A 25,242-nucleotide genomic window follows, 5' to 3' on the forward strand; every position below is an offset into this window, starting at 1 on the left:
AAATATGGTTTAATTTAATTTAATGAGTCTCGGATCCCATCCAAACCACTAAAAATCACAGTAAATTGCATGTGGCTTAGTTCAAATAACTCAGCTTATGCCATTTGATCTATTCCTCGAGTGAATTTATTTAATTTTTTTTTATTCAGAAGTAACGGTCCAAAAAGGCCGTATTGCTTAAGTGAATTTATTTGTATTTAAAATATTTTATCTTCCATCAACTGCATGTACGTTTACTGTAGCAAACTTTCGAAATTCAACGATATCCGAACACAGCACGCGTTTGTTCGGTTTGCGCTCGTACGCCTTCGGGCGTTTGCAAGTAGAGATGGGTGTGCGTAGAGCAAGAATCGCAAACATTTCACTTCGGTTAAGCTGATACGACAAAAATGATACGCTTTCATATCTTATAGTGTTGCGAGATAAACAGTACAAAAAGTCAATTTAATTACCTGCTTTTCAAATTATTTCTCTTTCTGTAAAGTAAAATACTCCACCCATAACAACAACACTATTCCCCATCAAAACGAGTCAGCTACTATCGCTGCCGTGTACCAGCACCTTCTGCCCAAGCCAGTACAGCTGAGCGCACGAACGCGCGGGCCGAAAACGTTCGCTTGCCGCATTTCCATTTCGTCGCTGGAAAACGTTGGATTCAAGCGCCGCGCGTACCTCGCAAGGGCAAGTGCAACCGTTTGAACAGTGGCCCTTCTCAACTGTTTTCTGCACAAACTAGTTTAAGTGCCGTGTTTGTGTTAACTTTCCGTAAAACATTAGCAGAACCAAAGCTGCCCAAAAGAAGCAAAATTTTTAAAATATGAAAAAATGAAAAAAATGTGAACAAGGAAACATGGAAAATACAAAAAGTGGGTTAAGGTTGAAATTGATACTAAACAAAAATATTTCGATCATTGTAACGTAATACACACACAGAAAGCAAATAAAAAGGGGAAGTGAAGAAACAAAATGTTGAAAAAGTCAAAATAAACAACGAAATAGAACAGTTGGAAAACACGTACAAAAAAGTGAACCATTCAAACATTGTATCGGGTGTCAGTTCGGTTCCGGCTTTTCCCACTCCAGGATCGGCCAGTGTCCACAAACTCCTTTTGCCGTCAGCAATACAAAAAGGGGAGTGCAAAATGCGTTCGTTCGGGTGTTGCACCAACCACCACCACTGCCACCATCACCAACCGACGATGCACTCTCGGTGCATCTGAGCGAGATGACACGAATGGCGCCACATCCCGCGAACGCGTGTGTATATCTCGCGCGCGACCATACCTTTGGCGCGAAAATGTGCACCAGTGTGTGTGTGTGTGTGAGTGCGTAGGTGTGTAGACGGGCGCCACGAGAAAGAGTGTGTGTGCCTGTGTGTGATTCGCGCGCAACGTCCAAGTTTTAAGCAACTTTCGGCACCGCCGCTGGAAATCAAACGGAATCGGTTTTTAAACAACTTCAGAAGAGGGCCTGCGATCGCGACCCACTAAGCGGTGCCTCGCGGTTCCTTGCTCCCCGGGTTGTATGTGTGTGTGTGTGTGTGTGTGTGTGCGCGTTTTTTGTTGTTGTGTTGTGCTCCTTCTTCTTCGCGTCGACGCATTCGTTCGCGGTGTTTGTGTGCGTGTGTGCGAGAGTGCTCCGAAGTAGGAAAACGGACACGGACCACCGGGCTCGCCGGGTTCAGCGGGTTTCGGTCAGTCTGTCGCGAATTTATCCTCCGCACGGAAGGACGGCGCGCGAACTTGTCCGCGCTCTCGTACGACATCTCGAATACCAACGCACGAGGATGCAACAGTCTCACGGGGTTCTTTTGAGTTTTGTTTTTGGGAAAAGGCGTTGAAACTCACCTGTACATAACAGTGAATTTGTTTAGTGGAATTGATGTAGAATAAGGAGGTTTTTAAGTGAAGTGTACAATTGAAGAAGTGAAAAAAAGAACAAGAAATTCTTTCAAATGTTATAAATGACCTAGTTGTTGGTAAATTCGGGCAGATTAAAGTATCTCCAAGTGTACAGTGTGTAGTTTGAAGCAAGTTGTGCAATCCTAACATCCTTCCTATCAACATCCGGTTTCGCTCGGACCTAACCTAACACAGCCCACAACCATGGCTGCCGCAAGAAGTCGCAAGAAACGGTCCCCCTACTAACGTCCGCCCCATCACATCACCAACTCCGAACTTGGCTTCGTTCCCCACACATCACCATGCTGCTGTTCGAGTCGGTCCAGAACGGCGACCTCGACCAGGTCCGCCACCTGTTGGACGGCGGTGCGGACGTTAACGCCCGGGACGACAAGTTCTTCAACACCGCGCTCCATCGGGCGGTCTTTGCACGCCGCAACCGGCTCGAGCTGGTGGCACTGCTGATCGAGCGCGGAGCGGACTGTAACGCACTCAACAAGAAGCGCCTAACGGCGGCCGAGCTCGCCCTCGAGAACCGACTGCCCGAGGTGGCGAAACAGCTCGTCCTGTGCGAAACGGCTCACCTGGACGATCATCTCGCCTACTATCTGCTGATCAGGCGCGGCAACCTGCAGCTGTTCGAGTACCTGATCTCGATCAAGCGGCTGCGGTACGAGGACGAAATCTGTGTCATCGCCCGGGCGTACGGTGAGCTGCGGTTGCGAAACGTGCCGCTGAGCGAACCGATGGAGTCGTACCTGACCGAGATCCTGATCAACCACGACTACTGGCTGCGGAATAGGGTGCGGGGCGGGTGGGCCGACGGGCGGCGCGAGACCCTGCGGCGGTTGGGCGCGATCGTGGAGAACGTGCAGGAGCTGACCGGCGGCTACGACAGCCACAATCTGACGGACGTGGACAGCCTGTTTCTGCTCCGGCTGTCCCACATACTGGAGAATCTGTTCTTCGTCCGGAACGCCTACAAGCAGCTGCCGCTGCACCATCTGGAATTCTGTATCGGTGAGTTAGAGCCTAGACTGGCATGTGTCCGTTTTTGTTTTTCATTTACTGGAGGAGTTTCCTGGAGTTCTCGAACTGGAACACGGTGACGACACACTTCAATAACTATCTCTCTCTCTATCTCTCGGACATATTGTCGTATGAGTTGATGGGTTATTTTGTTCTAACTCACCACTAACCTCACTCACACACTAACCCAAACGCACCCACCAGCGCTACCATTGCGAGCCCCGAAACGCACGGCATTAGTTTTATGTTCTCCGTGCTCGCGCTCGGTTCGCGGTTTGCTCTTATTTAAACAACTTTCGCTGACACTGGCGATGATTTGCTACTACGGTCTTTTAGTACCGTGCGCCGTCATCGCCGGGGAAGCATTCAAGCAGCTCCTCATCAGCATCATCGCCTGCCATTGGCGGTGTAACGAGGGGCCGTCTGTCGCTGTCTGACAAACTCTGGGAGTTTCTTTTTTTCCAAATGTCGTCACTCTTTCTGGCGGTGTGGTATGGGCCCGGCGCCAGCGGAAAGTGGGAGATACTTCCGGCTTCGTTCACGCGAAATTGCCGAGTGTGGGTATCGCTCGACTGTCTGCCTGTGAAGTTTAAATGTATTCATTTAAATTGCTTTACGATTTCTGTAGTGATTTAGTACACAATTAAATTAAAGAAAAATACACATTGGAATTGCCTGCCTAGTATTGGATATTTGTCTTAAGTGTTATGGAATAAAGAACATTTCTGTGGAACAAGAACAAGAATCTCTAAAAACCCATTAAAAAATAATTTCTACTGCTACTTAACCATGCAAATAAGCTTTATTGTATTTTGTATTTTAGAGAAATAATTGATACAATAATTTCTCAAATTTAAACCATAACATTTTTATTTATATCATTTATTTATTTATTGCTATCAATTGACTACATCAATTAATGCTATTTAAAAAATAAATCTTATCTATGGAACCCTAAAAATCATATAAACAATTTGAATAGCTTCAAATAATTCAGCTTAATCGTACCGAGCTTAAACTTCCTTCAAAAATCTTCTCCGTTCAAATTTCCCTATCAAATGCTCTCTCTCCCTCTCTCTTTCTCTCTCCTCCCACAACCGGTATGATTTATTTCCTTGCATGATAATTCTTTCCGTTTTTTCATGCCGCACGCGTTAGTGCAGACTGGCGGAGCAGAGTACAGCGCTCGAGCGCGCGAGCATCGCATTTTGCCACTCTGCGTTAAACAACCTCCGCGAACGTTTTTAATATCTAAGCAGAAAGAAAGAAGGGAAAGGAAAAAAAGGCGTATACACACACACATACACTCATTCCCTCGGGGGCAACGCGCTACAAAAACGCGCGTACCACATTTAGCGCCGAGTCGTTGTCTAACCCCGGGCCCGGGCGGGATGTTTTAGAACAACACGGGGAGCGCCACTGCACATAGCTGCACTTCTTTCTGTGGCTTTGGAGTGAACAGAAAACAGTCGTGTGTTTAGAATTAATTAATGGAAAATGCGTATTGTTAGTTCGACAATGGAAACGCGCGTTCGATTTGATTTACAGTTCCAACGGCCAATCGAGGCGAATTATTTAAATTTAAAGAACAAAAAGGATACACTGAATGTAGCATTTATGGAGTAATTGTTGTAAAATCCTACCTATATTTTAATGTAAAAACCTTTGCGTCAAAAAGGTGTACGGAAAAGGAGCTTAAAACCCTTCGTATGTTGAGATCCCTCTGTCTGTTACTCTTGCCCTGTTTGCGCTAAATTATTCCCCATATGCATACGCAGTCTGCAAGCAAAGCATTAGCAGGAGTATGAGTCACACTTTAAATGCCCCTTTTTCTTACTCCAACGTGTTTCTCAAGCCCAGTCTGTCGCGCTTCCCTTTTTTCGGTGTAAACTTTGCTGCCGATGGAACGTGCTGCCCTCACATCCACCCTGCGAGCGGTGAATTATTCTAGCAGCGTGTTTGCAATTAATGATGCAAAGTAATGAAGAAAATCACCAACCCGCCCATCCTACGAAGCGTTTGGCAGGATAAAAGTGTTCAAATAAAATGGCAATAATTAAAAAAAAACTGGCAACACAAACTGCACTGCACTGCTCTGTGCCAAAGTGAGCAATAATTTCATCGATTGCCAGTAACTGTGAATTCACACCTAGTCATTATTTATTTCCCTTTTCCGTTTTTTTGTTTTGTGCGATTTTATATTGCTTTTACATCGCCATTTGTTATTGATGCCAAAGGTGTCACACATACAGAATATATAAAAAAAGCCCGCCTCATCCATTAATTAATTGCATTCCACCCGGCGGACTGATTGCCCGGCAGGAAGTGAGTTTATCTCTCACGCAACAAATACCAGCAACAACAAAAAAATACAGCGAATCATCATCAAACAGCCGTAACCGGAAAGAATAAAAATATGCCCAACAGCAGTTTAATAAAAAACACACACCCAGCCAGACGCCGGTTTGCGGATGGTCAGTTTTGTTTTGAAGCGTAAATCGTCCCTTCCGCAAAGCAAAGTACCCCAAACCGCTTCTGGTGGGTGGTTTTATTTAGCATTGCCATGTGTTTTTGGGTTCTTTCTTTCTTTTCCTTTTTTTTTGTGTGTTTTGTCTCGTATTACGTTTCCTTTTTCTCCGCAGCCCTCGTCAGCCCTTCCTTGGAAACTCGGAGATCATTCAACATTCAACACGGGTCCGAACAGCTGTTTTGTAGCTGCAACCCTTCCCTCGGGGTGCAGTGAGCACCGGAAAAAAGGGTCAATGGACTCCCCTTTTAGAGCAATAACAACAAAAAAAGGATTCGGTGACGGATTTGGTTAATCTGATTACCCGAAATTTCCCTTTTCAGAATTGTTCCGGAGCAACAAGCCAAAAACAGGAATTTTGCTAGAAAAAGAGATAGATGACCAGGGGAATCAAAGGGGAACGAGATTGGAGTTGATTTCGGTGGTTAACCCCAGCAATCCGGTAGACACCGTTCGTCCAGCGACCCTTTTTTTAACCTTCCCCCTCTCTCTTTTCGCTGGGGATAGTACAAAAAAGGCATCCAACTCTGCCCATTTCCATGCTAATCGTCGGTGAAAGATGAAAGGCAAAAAGGGGTCATTTTTCAGCACGGAATAAAAATTTCCCAATCAACCAGCACCAGCACAGTCTCTGGCTGCCGGAACGATGCAAACGAAAAAGGATAATGGACTGGTGGTACATTTCCCCTTTTGCCCGTTAGTGAAAGGAGTTTTCGGGGGTTAAGCGTGCGGGCGCGTTCAAGCTGTCTTGTTTGGAGTGTGTCGTTGACCACTCGCTGAGGTGACGATTGAGTTCACTTGTTTATTAGAGCATGACAGCACAGCCAGATGACGTGTGAAACCGTTTTTGTGTTTTTTTTTTCTTTGTCAGTAGTGAAATTTCAACACCCTTAAAGAAAGGGTCAGCTGGAAGGGGTAGATATTGATGAAAAGGAAATTGCTCATTTAAACTTTCTCTAATAACGGTATAAAGCGAGGAATTGGCTGACGGTAGTCCTGCCCTGTGCAATGCATATGGTATAAAAGTTCGCCTAGAAGTATGCAATCTGCTTTAAGAAAGAATCTTTTTAAAGATAGCATACGGCGGTTGGTTCTTATTTTGTGTTTTTTATCCATTCTGGCTCCGTTTGAATGTTCTGCATTGTTGTTGGTTAAAAGGAAATAGACTTTTTTGTATTATTGTAATAAAAATTAGAATGACTAATGCTAAAAACTCAAATTACGGTGATTTCCGCTTAAAATCAAACAATCAGCACATGGAAATTGTTGTAAAAAGGTGTGTTTTGTAAAAAAAATACTACCACAAAGGATAAAAACATAATAAACCAGCAATACGCTACAAAACAAGGCAGAATTGACCCCACGGAAGGAATGTTGCCGCAAATGTAAACGAACTGAGCAGCCTGCACCAAGAACGCCCATCCCGCCAGGAATCTTCTCCTGTTGCTCGGATGCATCAGATGCAGCTTGCACACACCCGTATATGCGTATGTGTGATTATAGCACCGAGCCGGGGGTTTAGAAAAAATAAACAATACAACGCGTAGCGCTGCAATCTGTGCGCTGCTTCCCTATATTTTTGCAAAGAAAGAAAGGTTGAGGAAAGAAGTGGCAGCAGCAACTGCAGAATAAAAATCGCATACTCGCACCAATCGCCGCTAAATGCATCCGCCAACAAATACGAAACACAACACAAGGGGGAGGAAAAAGAGACAAATGAAACGGCCAACCAAACGGCCGAACACACGTTCCGCAAGACAACGAATGCAGGCACGCACCAGCAACCGGCACAATTGCATGCGTCGGTACGCAAATTTGCGCGAAAGCAACAGCAAACAGCAAAAAGGGAGAGGAAGAGAATGAATCGGCAGCAGGAAAGTGCACCGGTACCGCACACTCGGTGTGTTTGGGTGCGAGTGTAATGCAAAAGTGCATTATTTTTATGATTATTTCCTCTCCCCAAGTCGTCCTGGTCTTGTGCCCTCCCCCCCCCCCCCCCCCCCCCCCCGGTTCTGTGCCACCCCGATGACACACAAGGGTGCGCTGCACTCTTTGTGTCAATCGTTTCCAGTTCTTTTTCTCACTTCTAACTCAAGCCCGCCCCGAATGGGAAGAGGCACGGCCGTTTGCCCCTTAAAGAATGGGGAGAGCATGGGAGAGGACGGAAGGAATCTGTACACACATAACGCAACGGCGAAGGCAAGACATTACGCGGTCGCAATCGAAAGCGTCAAAAAGGCCGGCAAAAGAGAGAGAGGCAGACAAACGAACGAACGAACGAACGGAGCAATAATAAAATAAAACAAACCGGAGTGCGAGATGCGCGAAGTGAGACCGCGCGGGCCTTTGCGCCGAGATGAGGCTTAGGTGCGCACATGGCACAACCTATATGGCACCGGCCGGGCACAAACTGCGGACGCGAATTCCAGCGCGAACTGCTTGAGCTAGAAGAGTGGTATGCTTTGTCTTTATGATTGGTATTTTCTTAAGAAACAATTGATCGTCGTTTAACATCGAATTTTCATAATTTACAAACAAGTTTTGGAATGAGGTTTGTAAATGAGTTAAATTTTATTTTATTTTTTACGTGTTTAATTCTAGTTTTTCTTTAATGTTTCATAGCAAAAGAGGCATTATTAGAAATAAATCTATGGTAGCTAAAACTAAATTGATCAAAAAAAATCATCCATTTCACATACCTGAGCCTGATCAAATCTATCAACCAATATCCGAGAAAAAGTCTATTCAAAGACCATAACATGAAGCTTGATCATTTACCTTCTCTTAGTAAGATCCGACACCTAAACTACTCGATTTTATCCAATTTTATCCATGATTAAACCATTCGCTTCCAAAAAACCAAAAATCCGCAAAACAATTCCAAATGCATCGTTCGCTTCATTGCTACTTGAGCTACGCACACTAATAACCACTAATCCTGGGCCTGGGATCTCGAGCGCGTTTTACCAGATCCATTGCACCAATTGCGGCGTTGGTGTTGGAATTAAAAGAAGGCAAAGAAAAAAAAGAAAGAAAAAAAACCTCACTTGAGGAACTTTCCACACAATCATCCTCCCGTACGCCCGGACGCATTGCGGCGATGCACCCGTGTGCAATGCAGAAAGATAGATAAACAAATGATCTCGCTGGTGGTGGTGGTACTGGCTGCTGCTGCTGGGCGTATATTATTTTCTCACCCCTGCTGGAAAGATGATCGAGCGCCGGGCGAGCTCGAAGGTGTTAAGCAAAGGGGGGGTTCAAGAGAGAAAAAACAGCACGACGATTGTGAATTGCACCCATGCAGTAAACTACAGTCGTCGTGTGTGTGTGCGTGTGTCTGTTGGTGCTAGAGAAGAAAATGATCACGAGGAAGTAAATAAAAATAGTTTAAAAATACTGCAGCCGTAACCTGCGGGACAGTACAATTACTTACACCGATGGAGCATTTTCTGCAAGCCTTGTTGACTCACCGATCATTCCTTGAATGTGAAAATGTGGTAAAAGTTTTGTATTTTTGATACATAACTTAGAATTATTCCACATTATTATCTCGACCAAAATGTGCACACGCGTAATCTCGCTGACCTCGGTCGCCTCTTATCTTAAAAATAATAAAAGCTTCCTTCTCCTTCGTGCGCAACAACCCGCCCGAACGGGGGTTCAGTGATCCAATAGGTGTGCGTATCTTTCTCCCTCTCGCTAAACCCTACAACGATCACCCCTTGTACATGTGAGTGTTTTTTTTGTGTTCTTATTTGCTCTTGTTATTTTTGCCTTCTTCCTTCTATTGCTGCTGCATCACCCACAGCTAACCGCTGTGGGTGCCGAACGCAGTACAGTGCGGTGTTTACCCATTTTTACGAGATGCTCATTTTTCAGCCGTGTTTATTTTCTGAATCTTCCCGGCTTTTGCACTATTTTTGCACAACTATGAGCCCGGCGGATGTGTGTGTGTGTGTGTGTACGTGTTTCTGATCCGCCAAGGCTGGTCCAAAACGACCCCGTCGGTTTTGCTGGAACTGAAGGTGGAAAGAGTTTCAGCCGTCAGCCGCGCGCCGTTTCTGGTTTCTGCAAACCGTACGGGGAAAAATTAAATCCCACCGGAAGCGTTAAAGGGCAGCAAATGGGGGGCGGGGGGGGGATCGGTGGCGTTTTTTGTTTGTTTGTTCTAATGCTCGTGTGCTTCGTGGGGTGGAAAAGAATGCAGTTTGCGAATAGATTTTCCCCTTTTTGCAGGAAAACTGTGCAACAAAGTCGAGCGAAGTGTAAGCCTTAATCGAATCAATTGGACGTTTGATATTCGTTTTATAAGGTACTGAAACGTGAGGTTTTGCTTATTTATTAACTATTTGCCTTGGAAAAATTGCTCAAAAACAAAAACAATATATTTATACCAGTGAATAAAATACGGATTATGGCACGGTTTATTGTTTGCATTGCATTTTCTATATTTCGGCGTTTATAAATTGTTATTAAATCGTACTCATCATGCCTTCAAAGTGGTGTTTGTTGGTCAATTTTCTTCCAGTATGCTTTAGTCGAGCTAACAGGAAACTGAGTAATTGAAATTTTATTGAACTTCATACTAATTATTCTGAGGTAGTGAATCTTCTCAAATATTCATCATTTATTTCGTTAGAATAGTTAAATAGAAGCATTATTATATTAATCAGATTCCCGAGAAAAAAAAACAATTATTTCATCCACAATTACTCATTACTACAACTAAAATTAACTTCATACAAACTGCCTCAACAATACCTGAGAACTCTCAATTGCTCAATTTCCAATTAAATTGTGTTACAACCATGAAGCGCGTAGCCTGATCATGAGGCGTCCACCATCAATATGGAGCTGTAAGCTGATCCAACGGTTGCGATAATCCTCTTGCCAGCATAATTATCCCGCTTTTTGTGCACTAATTAAGGGTTCGGGTCAACGGCAAACGCCCGTTTCGACAAAACACACTCGCGGCCATAATTAACTGGCATTGGTGGCCGTTGTCCGACTCTCTTGTTTTTTTCTTTCTTTCTTCTTCTCCTCAGCCGTTTAGATTTAACCCAATCAAAGCAAAAGACTGTCGTCTTGCTGTCCCCGCTGGCTGTTGTTTAATAAGATAGCCCGTTTTTCACCGCCTCTGTTTGCATGCTGCCTGGCGTTACAAAAACATCAAACTTCGAAGAACAAACAAATGCGTCCTATCTTCTTTGTTTTTTCAATTTCATTTGAAACGTCTCTTTTGTGTGCTTGGGAAAGCGCTACACTCTCCAGAATAGTCCCAAATCCCAATATCTCGCCACTCTCGCTCACCCCGTGCTGACCTTCTTCCAACAACCGGTGTGATCGATATCCAATTTGGAGCGTAAAATGCAACCTTAATCCTTTCGTTTCCAATTTTAATGCGCTCTATCTTGCTTACCCCTTCCGTTCCTCAATTCCCCAATGTGTGTGTGTGTGAGTGTGTGCTTTTCTTTGGAATACGAAATTGCGCTAAGAACATGCGCATCTTCTGCACATTCACTATGCCTAAGAAATCAGCTCGGAAAACAAAAAAAAAACGCACACCCTCACACTGAGACGTTATATTATTTGAACTTCTTGCTCTATGCATTATGCACGGCATGGTTTGAAATGCACACACACACATAGCACACCCATACATACACTTCGATACGTTGTGGCTGCAGGAAAGGCTGCACGAGGCAGTGAAGAAGCAACATCCCTTGTCGAAGAAATTTGCCCGATAATCTCGGAGACAGTGCCAGTAGCCAAGACTCAGTGTGGCTGTGTATGTGTGTAAGTATAGTAATGCAGGGCCCTCCCCCCCTCGTCTGTGTATGTGTGAGTGAGGGCTCACTACTGTATGTGTCCCCCTGGTGGGCTGGGTGGGTGGACACATCGACATCCCGGGCACGACCCGAAGTGTTTAAGATTTTCTTAAGAAAACTCACCCCTAGCTCGACAGAGATCCTCCTCCCCATTACGAAAGCCATGTGTGTGTGCGGCATCCGATGCGTGGCGAACCGGAAAAGGCCATTCTACCGATTGTCCACCGACAAAAAGGAAAGCCTGAAGAATGGCTGCCTCCTCTTTCTTATCTCTTTCCCCTTAGATCGTGCGGCTTTGCCGATTTGCATAAGACTCGACCCAAGCATGGCGTCATCCGAACAGTTCCAAATGCAAAATCCGGCTCGAAGGACCAAATTGGACCACTTGCTTGGGTTGGATTTTTTGTTTCAAATTCACCTCATTTTCCTGCTTGCGCTTCTTTCGGTGGAAATAAAAGACAAGGGATACCTAAAGCCCTGCTTTTCCGTTTTCCTCTCATGTGCGTACATACACTCACACACACATACACACACACATATACTTTTCCTTTATCACACACACGTGTTGCGGACGGTCGATCTTAATAATGGAATCCAGCTCGGCCCTTTTCCCTTTTGTCCCATGCCACTCCAAGACGAACAAGCTTCATTATCCCGCTAGTAGGTAAGGATTATAAGCTCCTTAAGAAGAACCCGTGATTGTGTGTGTGTGAGTATGATTGTGTGCGATAGAGCAGGAAAGATAACAACGGGTGGCCAAATTGAGCATGTGTCCGTGGGTGTATGTGTGCGTATTTCTGTGGTTTTGCACAGGTCCAACACACGGCACTCGCCATCGCTACCGTTTGCATGTGCCTGTGTGTCTCTGACCCGTATGTGTGCAAAACCCCCCACCCTTCCTCCCCTTCCTTTCAGTACCTCCAAATGCACAAACTTTTCAGGCCAAACGTGTGTGTGTGTGTGTGTGTGTGTGTGTGTGTGTTTGTGTGCATGCGAAGCAGCATGCATTAAAGATAAGACGTGTGTACACACATAAAATGTCTAAGAAAATGGTAAGACGCTGAAGAGCTCAACTGGACGGTATCCTGGGAGGGCGTGCAGGAAGCATCATCTCACACACTCACACACCAGTCCAGCCCACCCCATTGACCGGTTCACTGTGGGAAGCTTTTGAAATGAAGCGTTCGGAACTTCGGCCAGCCCCACAGCCCCAACACTCCCCGCGTCACATTCCTCCCCAAGAGGCAAAAGGGTTTTGGTATGAGGATGATGGCAGCCGGGTTTTGGTAACCCCTCACCAGCCCCCGCTGCTCTGCCCACATACAAACGCACCATTCCACTCAATTCCCGCCGGTGTGCTTATCGTGTGGAATAGTGTTAGCCCACAAAATCTGACTTAAATTTGTATATCCTTCCCTTCGCTGCGAAGGGTGAGGCGGTGGCTTTTGAGTGGCCCTGACGCAAGCCCGAGATTGCCAAACTATCCAGTGGAACAATAACAAAAGATGATGGCGGTAGAGCGCACAAAGAGAGAGAGAGAGAGAGAGACAGTGCGAGGCACACTAACTTGTATGGGTTATCGTCCTCTTCCTCTGCGAGTGAGCAAAAAGCGTAGTGTATGTGTGCCTCTGTGTGTGTGCGAGAGAGACACGTTATGGTGGGGGGAGGATGGGTGACTTGGGGAAGATAAAACATAAAGCATATACATACCACGTGCACAAGGATACGAAACGTCTTAAACAACGGTCCCAGGGAACGGATGCCCACCGCAGTAAGAAAGTGTGTGCTGTCGCTGTGTTCGGGTGGGTGGCATTGGGTGGCCGTTTTTAATCGGCACTACCAAGAAAGAGGTAAGAAGAAGAGGTGGCTCTCTCTCTCTCACTTTCTCTCTCTGTGTTTCAATAAGAAAATGGCCAAGAAGTGGGTGCCACAAACACATCTCCGGTGGCCCACCCGGAGCCCCGGAATTTGAAGAAGCTCCGGTCGGGGCGCCCCGTAACGAACGTCTTGGAATCAGCCACCTGAACGAGGGGAAGGGAGGAGGAGGGAAAGGATTCGATTTGAAATTCAAAACCGCTCACAAACATCATCGCTTTCCTCTCCCGCGCGAGCATGCTCGGGCCGTCGCACCCTGTTGGTCATCCCGGGTGAGTGAGAAGGAGACAGATTTTACAGAGAGAGGGAGAAAGAAGATGGTAAGCGAGCTCGAGTGAGAATAGAGATAGAGAAGGGTGTTACTGAACGCTGGAATGGACTGGACACCCGGTAGCCACCCACACTCCCACACCCACCAAAACCTCCCACTCCGAGGGCGAGCGAACGAGAATGGCGCTCGTGCCGCTCCTTGTAAGACGTTTTCCATTTTCCAAGACGCTTTCCAAGACAAACTCATCCCACCGTGCCAGCCCCCCCCCCCCCCCCCCCGGGGTGGGCTTGTGTGCTCCCTGCTAGCCTCTACCTGTCGATCGCCTCTCGCTTTAAAATACAAAACAAAGCAAAGCTGGAGGTGATGGCGTGCAAATAAGGGGAACAGGGGGCAGATGCACCGCTTCTTTCACCTCGGTTCGTCTCGGAGCCGTATGGAGTCGATTGCTATATACGGTTTCGTAAGAAACTCTCCTCTTCCCATGCAACACCCCCCCCCCCCCTTTTGCCGTCGAACTCGGGGGTGGAGGCGCATGGTCCTCGGCGCCGGTTTATTCGCCGAACTCGGTTGGTAGCAATTTGTGCGAACGCAAGGAAAAACCGTGCAAAACGCAAACGCTGCTGTACGTGTGCATGGGAGCACGGGTGGTTTAAATGGTGCAAAAGGTGAAGAAAAACCCCCGACGAGGAAAAGAGAGAAAGAGAAATAACGAGAGATGAAGCTGAAGAAGTAAGACATCCTTTCGGGGTTTCTGTTATGGCTTGTTATGTCCGTGTGCACGGGGGTTCAGCTTCCGTTTCGGCTCATATTCAATGGGGCCGTCTCCACCCCATATGTGGACCGGGCTGTCCATTGGCATGGTGATGGGGGCCTGCGTGTACTTGCCGTCCAAGACGGAGAAGAAACTTTCCGTGAGCTTCCGTTCCTCCCGGCTGATATGTAAACGCGTTTTGCCAGTGCTGCTGTATAAGGCGTTTTCTGCTAAACCGGAGCACAAGGATGAGGTGGGTTTCCGGCACCTGGACAACAGTGACGCACACCTTCGTAGCGATGGGATAGGAAAACGGAAATAATCGATTACAAAAACAATGATCGTGCGAGAGGGTTTTCTTGATTTTGTAGCAAACTCCGTTTGGAGGAGATTGTTGATTTGCACAGACCAAGACAATCGTTGCTAATTAGTTGATTGCGTTGAGTTATCGTTTTATCTGCCTTTAACAGAATTCTTCGGTGAGATTAAGAAAACAACATTTTATTAGGTAATGCTAAGCATAATAATCGAATTCAGTTTTATACGTTTAAATATTTAATTATTACGTTGTACTAAACCGTGTACTAAAACTGCGATGAATCGACCTTCCATTATATCAAAAACGTATTATCATTTTCTTGATGTGCTACCAAAAGAACAAAGCATTTCTAAATTCCATCTTTAAGCTCTCAAAATCCTTCAACTCTAGATACTTCCAAACAATGAAATTATATCGAAGAAAATTGTCTCCAATTGGATTGTCCACCAGCCGAGGGCTCTCGGAATCTAATCTCTCTACCATCTCGAAACGGTTTCATGTGCACCATGCAATATGTCCTTTGCTGTCGTTTCCTTTCTTTTTGTCGTTTTCAACCATTCCCGTTAACATATGCAACGATTAGCTGCAGCCGTACAAATCCTTCCCATAAGCCTCCCATCCCGTGCACGAGAGCCGCTCGTTACAAAACACCCCACCGTGCGGAGCTCTCCAACGTATGCCACGTTGTCCTCGGGCTTGTTGTTTGATTTACAGCGTTACTTACAGACAAAACCCTCCGGGCTCTCGGGTTCCCGGTTGAGCCTGCCCTGCCCCATCTTCCGGTAAGCGGGCGCATATCTTTCGCAACATTGTAAAAACCAGCCCAACATTCTCCGGACCCGTGTGTGTGTGTGTCTCGCTTCTTCTGCACAAGAAAGTAGGAAAAACAAAGACAGCATACCAAGAGACAATGGATCATTTAAAGGGAGGTAGATGTGCAGGAATGGGGACAGGAAAGGAAAGGCACGGGATGAGCCCTCGGTGGATAATAAAACGCACATCGGAGTTTTGATTTAATGCCATCGAACCATTCGGACGCCGAAGGACATCGTTCGTTACCAGAGACTTGCTAAGGGTAATTGACAGCAAAGTTAAACCGGCGTTGCCCGAGGATCGTTGGGAGGGTGGGTTAAGTGGTGGAAGTGCTTGCTTACAGTTCTCTGTCGAGATAAATGTATTAGTTAGTGACTTATGGACGCAGTTACTTTATGTACACTTTGTTTTGCTGTGTATTCAGCGTTTTAAAATCCTGGAAGTGGTATTCGTTACGAGTGCTACATGATTTCTGGCAGATATACTATTTTCAGCTAAAGGACTTTGAATACGTTTAGCATTATTTTGATGTTCAGCAACATATTTTAACCAAGAGATTGAAATTAATCCTTTATCACATCCGAACTCTTTATAATCTTTCTTTGTGATTGTGATAAAAATGAGTAAAAATATTGATTTCTCCCCTACATCGGTAACATTGTTTTTAGTGGTGTTTATCTTCTGCCCCTACACACCCTTCTTGCTTCAACCCTGATGGCCATATTTTCACACCCATCCTTGCAAAGTTACCCCATCATTGGTTGCCATGTGTGTAACATCTTTAATGTTCCTTCACCAAGCTCAACCTGTGAAGTTCGCAACCTTAACGAACCGGCCCAAAGTCCGTCCAAAGAATCCTTTCGACACCTTAACCTTTCGTCACCGAGACAGTAGGTCGAACGCCAAAGTCTAGTTTAAACACTGGCCATACCCAAACGTGCAGCTTACTCACCTGACGTCCCAAGGCCCATCATCTTGGCCACAAAACTTGACCAAGGTACCAGGCACCGTCTGACCGAACCGAGCGTTTGCAAAAGGTCGAAGGAACTGAACCCATTCGCCGGTACGACGTGGTGGTACCTTCTTGCTAACAACGCACACACGGTGCGAAAACTGTGCCATGCCAGCGTTTCTAGCTCTAAGCGTTACTCCTCGGTGGCAATCGGCAAATAATAATGCACAGGCTAGCCGGTGTATCGGTGCCAGTCCCATCGGAGGAAGACGATGCCCGTCTACAAACTTCCCTTTAGCCGGGGAAACGCAACGGCAAGACGCGAGATGTTGCCTCCACGGAGCAGGATTTCGCGTGGCGCTTTGGCGAAACGGTGCTTTAATGAAGTGCTGAAACACGATAATCCAATAGCCGGAAAATCGTAAGGATAATGGCATACCGTCGCCTTTCGGTTCGTCCGTGTGGTACGAGTCGGGAAGAAATTGTTGGCAATGCATCAGACTTTGCGGGCTAGTGAAAGTGTTTCTTTGGCGCAGAGGGTGTTGGAAATGTTGGCGTTAAAATGCATTCAGCTCTAACGGATTGTGTATGAAAAGCGCTGAAATGTGCTAAAAGATTTGTTTAAAGGTTTTGAATTAAATACTCGCTTAAATGCGAACCTCGAACAAACCGTACATGTCTATTTTTCTGAGCAAAAAAAAATCCAAATGAAATCAAATAACATTAGCTTTCTCTTTCACATTAAAGATTTCTTTTACTTCCTTTGGTCAATCACTGCGATGAGCTTGTTTCGAATATAACTTACCAACATGTACTGAGACTCTTCTCTCTTGGTTTGTCGTTTCTTTCCCTTCTTATCTGAGCTAACTGCCTGCTCACGTGCCATTTCACACCGTACGTGCATCTACTCTTTGTACTGGAAGGGGTTTTAAAACACTTCAGAAGGCAAAAAAACCCCGGAAGGACAAAAAAAAACGTCCTGCAACGGAATACGAAACATGAAATGCAAAAAACCCACCCATTTCCATATCCAAGTCCATATTTCCATATCCAAGTATTTCCATATCCACACACATATACAGTACTATATCGGCCAAGAAAAAAGCATCATCCTTGTTTTAAAATACAGCGTCTTCTTTATTGTATGAATATCTCAACACACATACACACCCATACATAGTTAGAAAGTATATGGCCTTTTGCAGTCCAACCGCGAGCCACAGCGCAACCGAGGGCGATAAAGTGTGGCCAGAAAGAGTGGCGTAGCTTTCGCTCAAGCGTGTACAGCATTATTGTTTGTAGCTCTTGGGTTTTATTTGAAAAGAATATCCCTTTTTTATTTCAACATTATTTTATTCAAGCTTTTTTATTTATTTGAACTGTTTTGCTTTGCATATCAGCTATTAATTTGTTTTTACAACTTCATATTTAACATTTTTCCTCTATTTAAAAACCTCATTGCCTAAAATTAAGCATATATGAAGCATACAGAAAACAATCAAATTGCATAGCTTTAGACGTTGATGCTTAGTGCAAATGTAGCACAGCAGCGCCTTAAAGTATGCAATGTACTAAACAAGCAATTTTATGTAGTATCTTACAAATCGCAAACAAACGTTCAAATACGTTTTGCCACTTGAACGTTAAACCGTCCATTGCCCTTTTTCATTTCCACGCTCAGAGCCTAGCATAAGACAACAGTGTCACGAAACAAGGGACATCGAAAGCAAAGGGCGAAGGCACAATTACAAAGATGTCTTCAGACGCCTTGCATAGGAAAACAGACGAGCAGTTGGGTGCAGCAAAAAATAAATAAAGCAACAACATACCGAAAGGCTAACCCCGGAACCATCTTGGCTTTCCTCTTTGGCGCCTCGTCGCATTGTGTACGGGAACGTGTTTCATTTTTTAACTCCCCCCCCTTGGATCGTCGTTCTTCGCGCCATATCAACGCATTACTTGTTAAGACTCACTTTCTCATACACACGTACCTCTGAAAGTTAAACGCGCTCAACGTTGTTTCTTTTCGCCCTTTTCTGCGTACCTTACACGTCTTTCTCATATTCACAGACGTGCAAAAGGGGAATGGGAGCTTTCTCTTCCCGCGTTTTTTTTTTGCTGCCTCGAAGGGTGGCAAAAAACTGCCTCCCTCGAACGCCCATTTTCTACCCTCGCCGGTGTTTCCGACACGTAGCGCGTTAATGGTGTTGCGCTCGTGCAAATATTCCAACCGCAACTGCAGGGCCAGTTTCCTTTTTTTCTCCTATTTTCCGTCCCATATACACTGTTGTCTTTACCGCTATCCTGGGGCATTAATACGCGCGCGCATTTCTCCGTTTTTTTTTCTTTCACCTCTCCAACCACCAAGACAAACTGGCAGCATTGTATGGGAGAGTATTTTTTCTCCTCTTTTAACACCGAATGCGGTCGCCCTTTTTGGCCAGAGCCCATTTTTTCACATTCCAACACCATGCGTCCTTTTCTAACGGCTGTGCTTTTCCGGAGTCTCTTATTCAAAAAAAATCTTCTCACTCGTTCCTTTCCATTCTTTTGTCCTTTTTGGTGCGATCAATACGGGGCCTTTTCATATTATTTTGTTGGTTCGGTGAGTTTGTTTGGGTGGTTTCGGTGAATGTGTTTTTTTTTTCGTCCCTTCGCTGTTGTGTCTGTATGGATTTTTTTATTGCTTCCTGCAGTGTGAGTTATCGTCCTCATTTTTTTTGCCACCAAAATCACAGCCAATGAAAATGCTTTCTTCAGTTCAATATGGCGGCCAGCAAATACGAGGAAAGATTTTTTTATTTTTAAGCGTCTGCTTCAGGCTCATCTGTTATTTAAAGTGTCCTCATTGAAATATAACCATTTTTGTTCGTTTTTAGTTTACAATAAAGCTTCAGTGTCATGTAGTCAAGTGTTAGCCAAGTTACAATAAAGCTAAATTTGCCTAAATGTATGCAATCGGTTAAGCAAAATCAACTAAAACACTTTTAGCTTCAAAAATTACTTATTTATCGTCCTGTATGCAGTATATTGAATGATAAAATCACTGAAATACTTGGCGATGTTTAGAAATTTTCATTAAATGTAGATACTACCCTATTTTCTACAGTGGTAACGCATCAGTAGCCATCTTGCGCAAAGAAAGCATTTACCAAATTCGCTTATAGCATTCAAACACAAAACAAAAACATTTCTACACTTACTTCGAGGTATCTCTAGTCAGTCAAAAAATGGACAAAATGCATACAATTCTTTACAACACCATCATTTCATCTTGTAACTTTGCCTCATCCAGCCCAAGCTACTTCCCTCCTTCCTTTCCTTCACCAAGTACCATCACCAAGAATTAATGACAGCCTCGTGCAAGTTTAGCCGTTTTTATTCCGCTGCCAAAACTCCAAAGTTCCCCGACGTGTTTCGGACCCATTTGTCAACCCCCGGTTCCCCGTTTCACCGGGTAACGTATCGGTTATGTGCTTTTTTACACACACGTACAACACCTTTCCAGTGCGATACGGCAACCCAAAACCGCAGTGAGGAAAATTAAGGACCAGAAACTGTACAACAGCCAGCCAAGCAGTTCGTTTTTTCGGGCACTTTCTTTCACCTAGCGCGTGCCCTCATCATTCTTCGGCTTCGGCTTGCTCTCACTGTGTGCGGGAATTCTGCTTGTGGAAGTGTGTATAATTTGAAAAATAACTGCTTATTTTTCTACGTCACACCGGTGTGCTGTCTTACTTTCGCACTTTGTCTAGCGAGCTCATCTTCACACCGTTAAGAAAGGGAAGCGATTTTTATACCGTCTTGCATAACAATACAGTTGGACGTGGTGGATAAAATCTGTTCCCCCCACCCATCTGATGCCCATCCCCGGGGCACACGTATCGTATGTCACGGCGATACCCTTTTTTTGTTGCATCCTACACTTGATTCATATCGTAAACATAGCAGCTTCAGCTAGCAACTGTCAGCAAGCTTAGAAGGCGCCTGGCACCAGCCAAATGGCGAAAAGATATCGTTGAGCTGGTGCTTTCATCCCTCCGCCGTTCCCTCGGAAGAGGGTTTTATTCGAGATGATCTTCTGCGGAGCGATTTATTGAACCGCTTTTTGTCAGTCTGTAGCGCCACCATTTCCACGCAGCTCGTTTTTTCATGCATACACTTGCCTTTCTTTTGCAATTAATCATAGCATTCTTTTGGTGTTGTTTTACGCAATTTTGGCATGGTTGTGAGAAAGCCGAAACCTGCCATTACACTTGACACCATCGAGACGCTCGTTGGAAAGTGTGTGTGTGTGTTTCAGATGCAAAGAATATATAAATTTGGCTTTTTTTATTTTCTTGCTCACCATGAGATAAAAATACAAATTCAATTGATACAGCTGAGTGGATAAGTAAATCATTTAAGATTTTGCGATAATTTTAACATATTTGTTATACATTTTTTGATCCATAAACTTCCGTAAATTATTGATTTTTTGTTCAAACAAACAAAAAAAGCATACAAACAAATTTCCATGTATCGCGATAAGTGAGTTTCAGTTTCCTTTTAGTAACCAAAAAGTAATATTAATCTTCCAACCACAAACACAACCAGCGCTCGTGGCAATCAGTTTTCATTGCTATTTTGAATGGAAAGTCTCACCAGGTGCCATTAATCACATGGTGATAAGCTGATTTTACACATTTTTGTGTCCGTTCCAAATCCAAGCAAGGGCAAAGATCTTGCCGGTCTAATGATTAGCCAAACGGATGCTAAACTCATTAGAAAACTAAGGGTAAAATGGTAAAAAAAAAACAGTCTGTGAAGCAAAACCGATGGCCAAAACGAACAGGGCCCTAAACATTGCTGGACTGATTGGGGAAACGATTTCCACGAAGCAGTAAACGGGCAACAAACCTATATATTATGGAGCGTCTGGTTTTTGTTTGGTCAGCTGCGGTGGTTTCCCGTGTTAAATGAGGGAAATTGAAATTTACTGGTTTTCTTAGAAATTTGTTCTGAAAGTCTGGGTTTTTGGGCTAAAATGGTATCAGTAATTTTATATTTTACAGTTCAAAAATACCATAAACTTATTTTATAATGAAAGTTGGGAAAGAAAACGGTTTTAACAATCACATTTCTTAATTTTATTTTATTTTACCCATTTTATTTAACTTAAAATAACACAAAACCACACTTCAACACTGAGACCATCCCTCCCTTTTGTCTTTGTGTGTGTATGTGAGTGTGCGCCTTTATTCACGTCTGCCTCAGCAAACCAACATTAGTCTCCACCTTTTTACAACAATCGTTTTTTGACCATCGAAAAGGAAGCCCTGTTCTGCTGGACTCTTAAAAAAAGAAGAGAAGAGCTTTTATTTCGTAAAAACCCCTACTTCAATCTTCAAAAACTCCCAACCCGTCGGACACAATGGAGGACGTCCCCCTAGCTCATGCCCACTCCAGCACAAACCAGTAGAAGAAAAAAGGCCCCAATGCAAAACCCTAACGAAGCACCAAACAAAGCCCTTTGACGGATGGACATGGCGCACCAAGCGAAGCGGGAGAAGGTGGAGCGCTTCGAAATTGAAAAGAAAACCTCCTTTTTGCTCGACACTGGAGAGTGGAAAACTACGGGTTGCAAAAGAAAAATGGTACGCTCGGGAAGGAGTGGCAGGAAATTGGAAGGCAGACAAGAATGATTTGCCATTTGGAAACATAAAAACCCGGTCCGTTTGGGCACGCCAGAGACTTGCGGGGTGGGGCTTGCGAGATGTCGGAAGGAAGAAGCTTAAGGAGCAGCGAACGAAGACCCCGGCCTGGCGTGGGGGAAAAATGGCAAAGGCAAAAGGCACTGAAAGCTTTTATGCTTACCCGAACAATCTCTGCTACCGGTTTCAGAATGCGTTCTCACTTCGAGTTTTTTGTTTCACTGAAATGGCCCACCCCGTTTCTCAGCGCTCCTTTAATGACCATACCATCCTTTCCGCCGCTCCTCCACAAACAGTGGCCTGGTTGCGGGCAAAAGTGTATTTCATTCCGATGTTCTACCCTCTGCACTGCCCGAAATGAAGCCAGTCAAGTGTAACGATGGCGAGCTGGAAAAGCTCCTACCCTGGTCGCAACCAACGCCATAAAAAAGGGCAGAAGAACACCAAAGTCTCCAGCAGCAATGATTATTATTCCATACATATTTTTTTGTTTGGGTTGCGTCGTATCACCCGCAGCTCCTACGTGCCGTGTCCGTTTCAACCACCAAACGTGACTGAATGTATACTTTTATTTACATTTCTTCTCGGCAAGGGGATAAAAAACGGAACCCGAGCGAATGGGCAATGGCTGTTACAATCCGCTGAAGCCGTTAGACAACGTCCCGTTTTGATTAATTAGCAACAAGAGCAAAAGGCACCAGTTTTGGTATAGCAGCGTGGCAAGTGATTGGGATTGTACAATGCAATTTGTGCTCGCGAATATAATACATTTGTCATGTAATAATTTTATCGCCATATTGTTATGTAAAATAATTTAATAATTTACTTTTTGACATAATTAAAATTAATCTGACTGTCTCAAAGACATTGAGCGCCTAAATATATGCAATTTTAAATTATTGGTTTTTAACGCCTGAAGGTATGCAATGTGACACTTTCTACAATTTATTGGGCAAATAAGATAAGATTCTTGATACTGAAAGCATGCCAACAACTTTAACATAAAATAATTTGCGAATACATCTCCATCTTTTCACGTTTCCCAAACAACCAATCTTCCTTCATGCAGCGGACTGCAGTGGAAAGCGAACCAACTTTTTCCCAGCGCTCAAACTGTCTGTTTGCTCTCTCCGAACAGTATTCATGGTCCCGGTTTTGACCTCCTGTTTGCTGAGAAACAGACCATCAGCAGCAGAACACGTTGGAGGGTGAAATTAAAAAATGTTATTTTTAATTAAGAAAACCACCCCTCTACTTCACTCCCGTGCACATTCGTCGACCAGTACGGGATCAATTAAAGGGCCAGCTTTTCTTACCGCTCGCCCCGCGTACCATCTTCCTTCAACATGCCCACTCAAGGAATAATTTTTCTTCGGTCTTTTTTTTTTGTTTTTGCTCATGATAAGAAAAGAGAGTTTTCCGCCGCGCTACGCACACCATAAAAAACACGCGACCAAGTTGTTGACTCAAACGTTGACGTGCTGGTGGAGGGACATTTCCTCCATTCCGTCAACACTCCGCCCGCTAGACGTTTCGCGTGAAGCAAAGCGAAAATGGAGAAAAAGGAAGAGGATGGTCCCAGTTTTTTATTGTTTGTTGACGTCTTTGCTTCACGTCCACTCTCACAAACACACCAGTCTTGGTGGGGGTCTTTGGGGAGCGCGAAAACGCGGGCCGGAAAACTGTCCAGACCGTGCAAAAGAGATGATGGTGGTGGCATGGGTTCAGCGAAGCGAACTCGTGCAACGGACAAACGTTTTAATTTTTTGCCTAATTAAAAAATAACACAATTAAAACCTCATCATCATCGTCGTCGTCGTCGTCGCTTGTGAGTCGGAAAGGGCGGGAGCGATGTGCCTGGGTGGGTGGAGTTTAAGAGGAAGTATAGCAAAGATCTGAGAGAAGAAACAGGACATTGGTCGATGTCTGTGTCTCGGGAAGCAATAAAAAAGGAAACCAGCATCACATCATTCCGAGACCAGTAGCGTCATGTATATATATTTTCCATTCGATTTTCATCGCTATGAATGGAGCTATTTGCTTCGATAACAGCTAGACGAATTTATTTGCTTCTGCTGACAAAAGTGACTATAAAACTCAATCGTTACGCTGGCACTTGGATAGGAGACAATTATTTTCAAACACAAAAACACTTAACAATCAATGTGCTGCTCGATGCTGCATGCAATACAATCAACCTAAAAGTACGATAACAATTAATGTAAATTAGTTCCGTCTAACTGCTTGGTTTGGGTATGCAGTCAGATTCTCCCGTTTTTTTTTGCCCCAAACATAATCTAACGAAAGTGACACTTTTTGCACATTTAAACAACATCTAATAAAAACAGTCATTAAAACAACTTCTCTTGCTCACTTAATTTTGCAAATTTCCTGTCACTTTTTTAACTGCTTACCCATTAACCGTACATCATTGCTTCACTGCTTCAGGCCGTCTTAAGAAGAGCTCGTGGAAAAAAACGCTCCAAGTTAAGTTAATTATGACACTCCCTTGTCAATTAGAAGGAAAAATATTGCGTCGGCCAAACCGAAACACCCCTGCGCTGGATTTAATTGAAGAAAACATCATTAATTCACGTGGCGTTGAGTGCCCCGGCTTGATTGAATTGTGTCTGAGACGAACTTCAGAGTGCTGCAAAGCCGTGTCACCAAATAATGGAAATGTACAGTGGTCATCAAGTGCCGGGTGAAAGGAAATGATTTTATTCACCTAACCTTGTTGAGCTTGCTGCTTAACTGTTGCCTCTCTTTGCTTGCGATCGTGCGCTTGAGAAAGTGTCACGAGCTACATAATATTCTACGAATTGGTCACCGATGAGGTTCGCGTGAAGTAAAACTGCTATTTTGACAGCTGTTTTAATAGAAATTTTCTTAAGAACATTCTCTAGAAATCGTTGGATGGTAATTGTGTCATGCAAATAGTATACATTTAGGCGAACTTTAGCTACACAGCGTTTCAAATCGCTTATGGCATGCAAAGAGTATACATTCAGGCGAATACTAGTCCGTCGGAAGTGCATCGTTATATACAGGGAAAAAAAACACATCCCCATCCCCAATAGCAATTTGGATCGATTGCTCAACCTTCAGCATACAACCACATTAAACTCTTCCAACTGCCCCCAACCAGCGGTTCATTTTGTCAATTAAACGACACAAAATGGGCTCGATATGGTGTACTAAAATGCTAAACCACTTGTGCAAAACGGACAAGACTCTAAAACTATCACCGGTACGGTCAATTAACTCGATAAGGATCGAGACT

The 25,242-nt window shown here is 44.4% G+C and overlaps 1 protein-coding gene across 1 annotated transcript in view; it reads left to right on the forward strand.

The window, feature by feature from the left end:
• Window positions 1-647: 647 nt before the first annotated feature.
• Window positions 648-25,242, forward strand: part of LOC121597121 — a 47,139-nt gene continuing 22,544 nt past the window's right edge. The window contains exon 1 of the mRNA XM_041922663.1: window positions 648-2,921. Within this exon, the coding sequence (XP_041778597.1) occupies window positions 2,204-2,921 (718 nt within the window). The 5' untranslated portion in view covers window positions 648-2,203. The remainder of the gene's footprint in view (window positions 2,922-25,242) is intronic.

This window comes from Anopheles merus, chromosome 3R, assembly GCF_017562075.2.
Source record: "Anopheles merus strain MAF chromosome 3R, AmerM5.1, whole genome shotgun sequence".
NCBI lineage: Eukaryota > Metazoa > Arthropoda > Insecta > Diptera > Culicidae > Anopheles > Anopheles merus.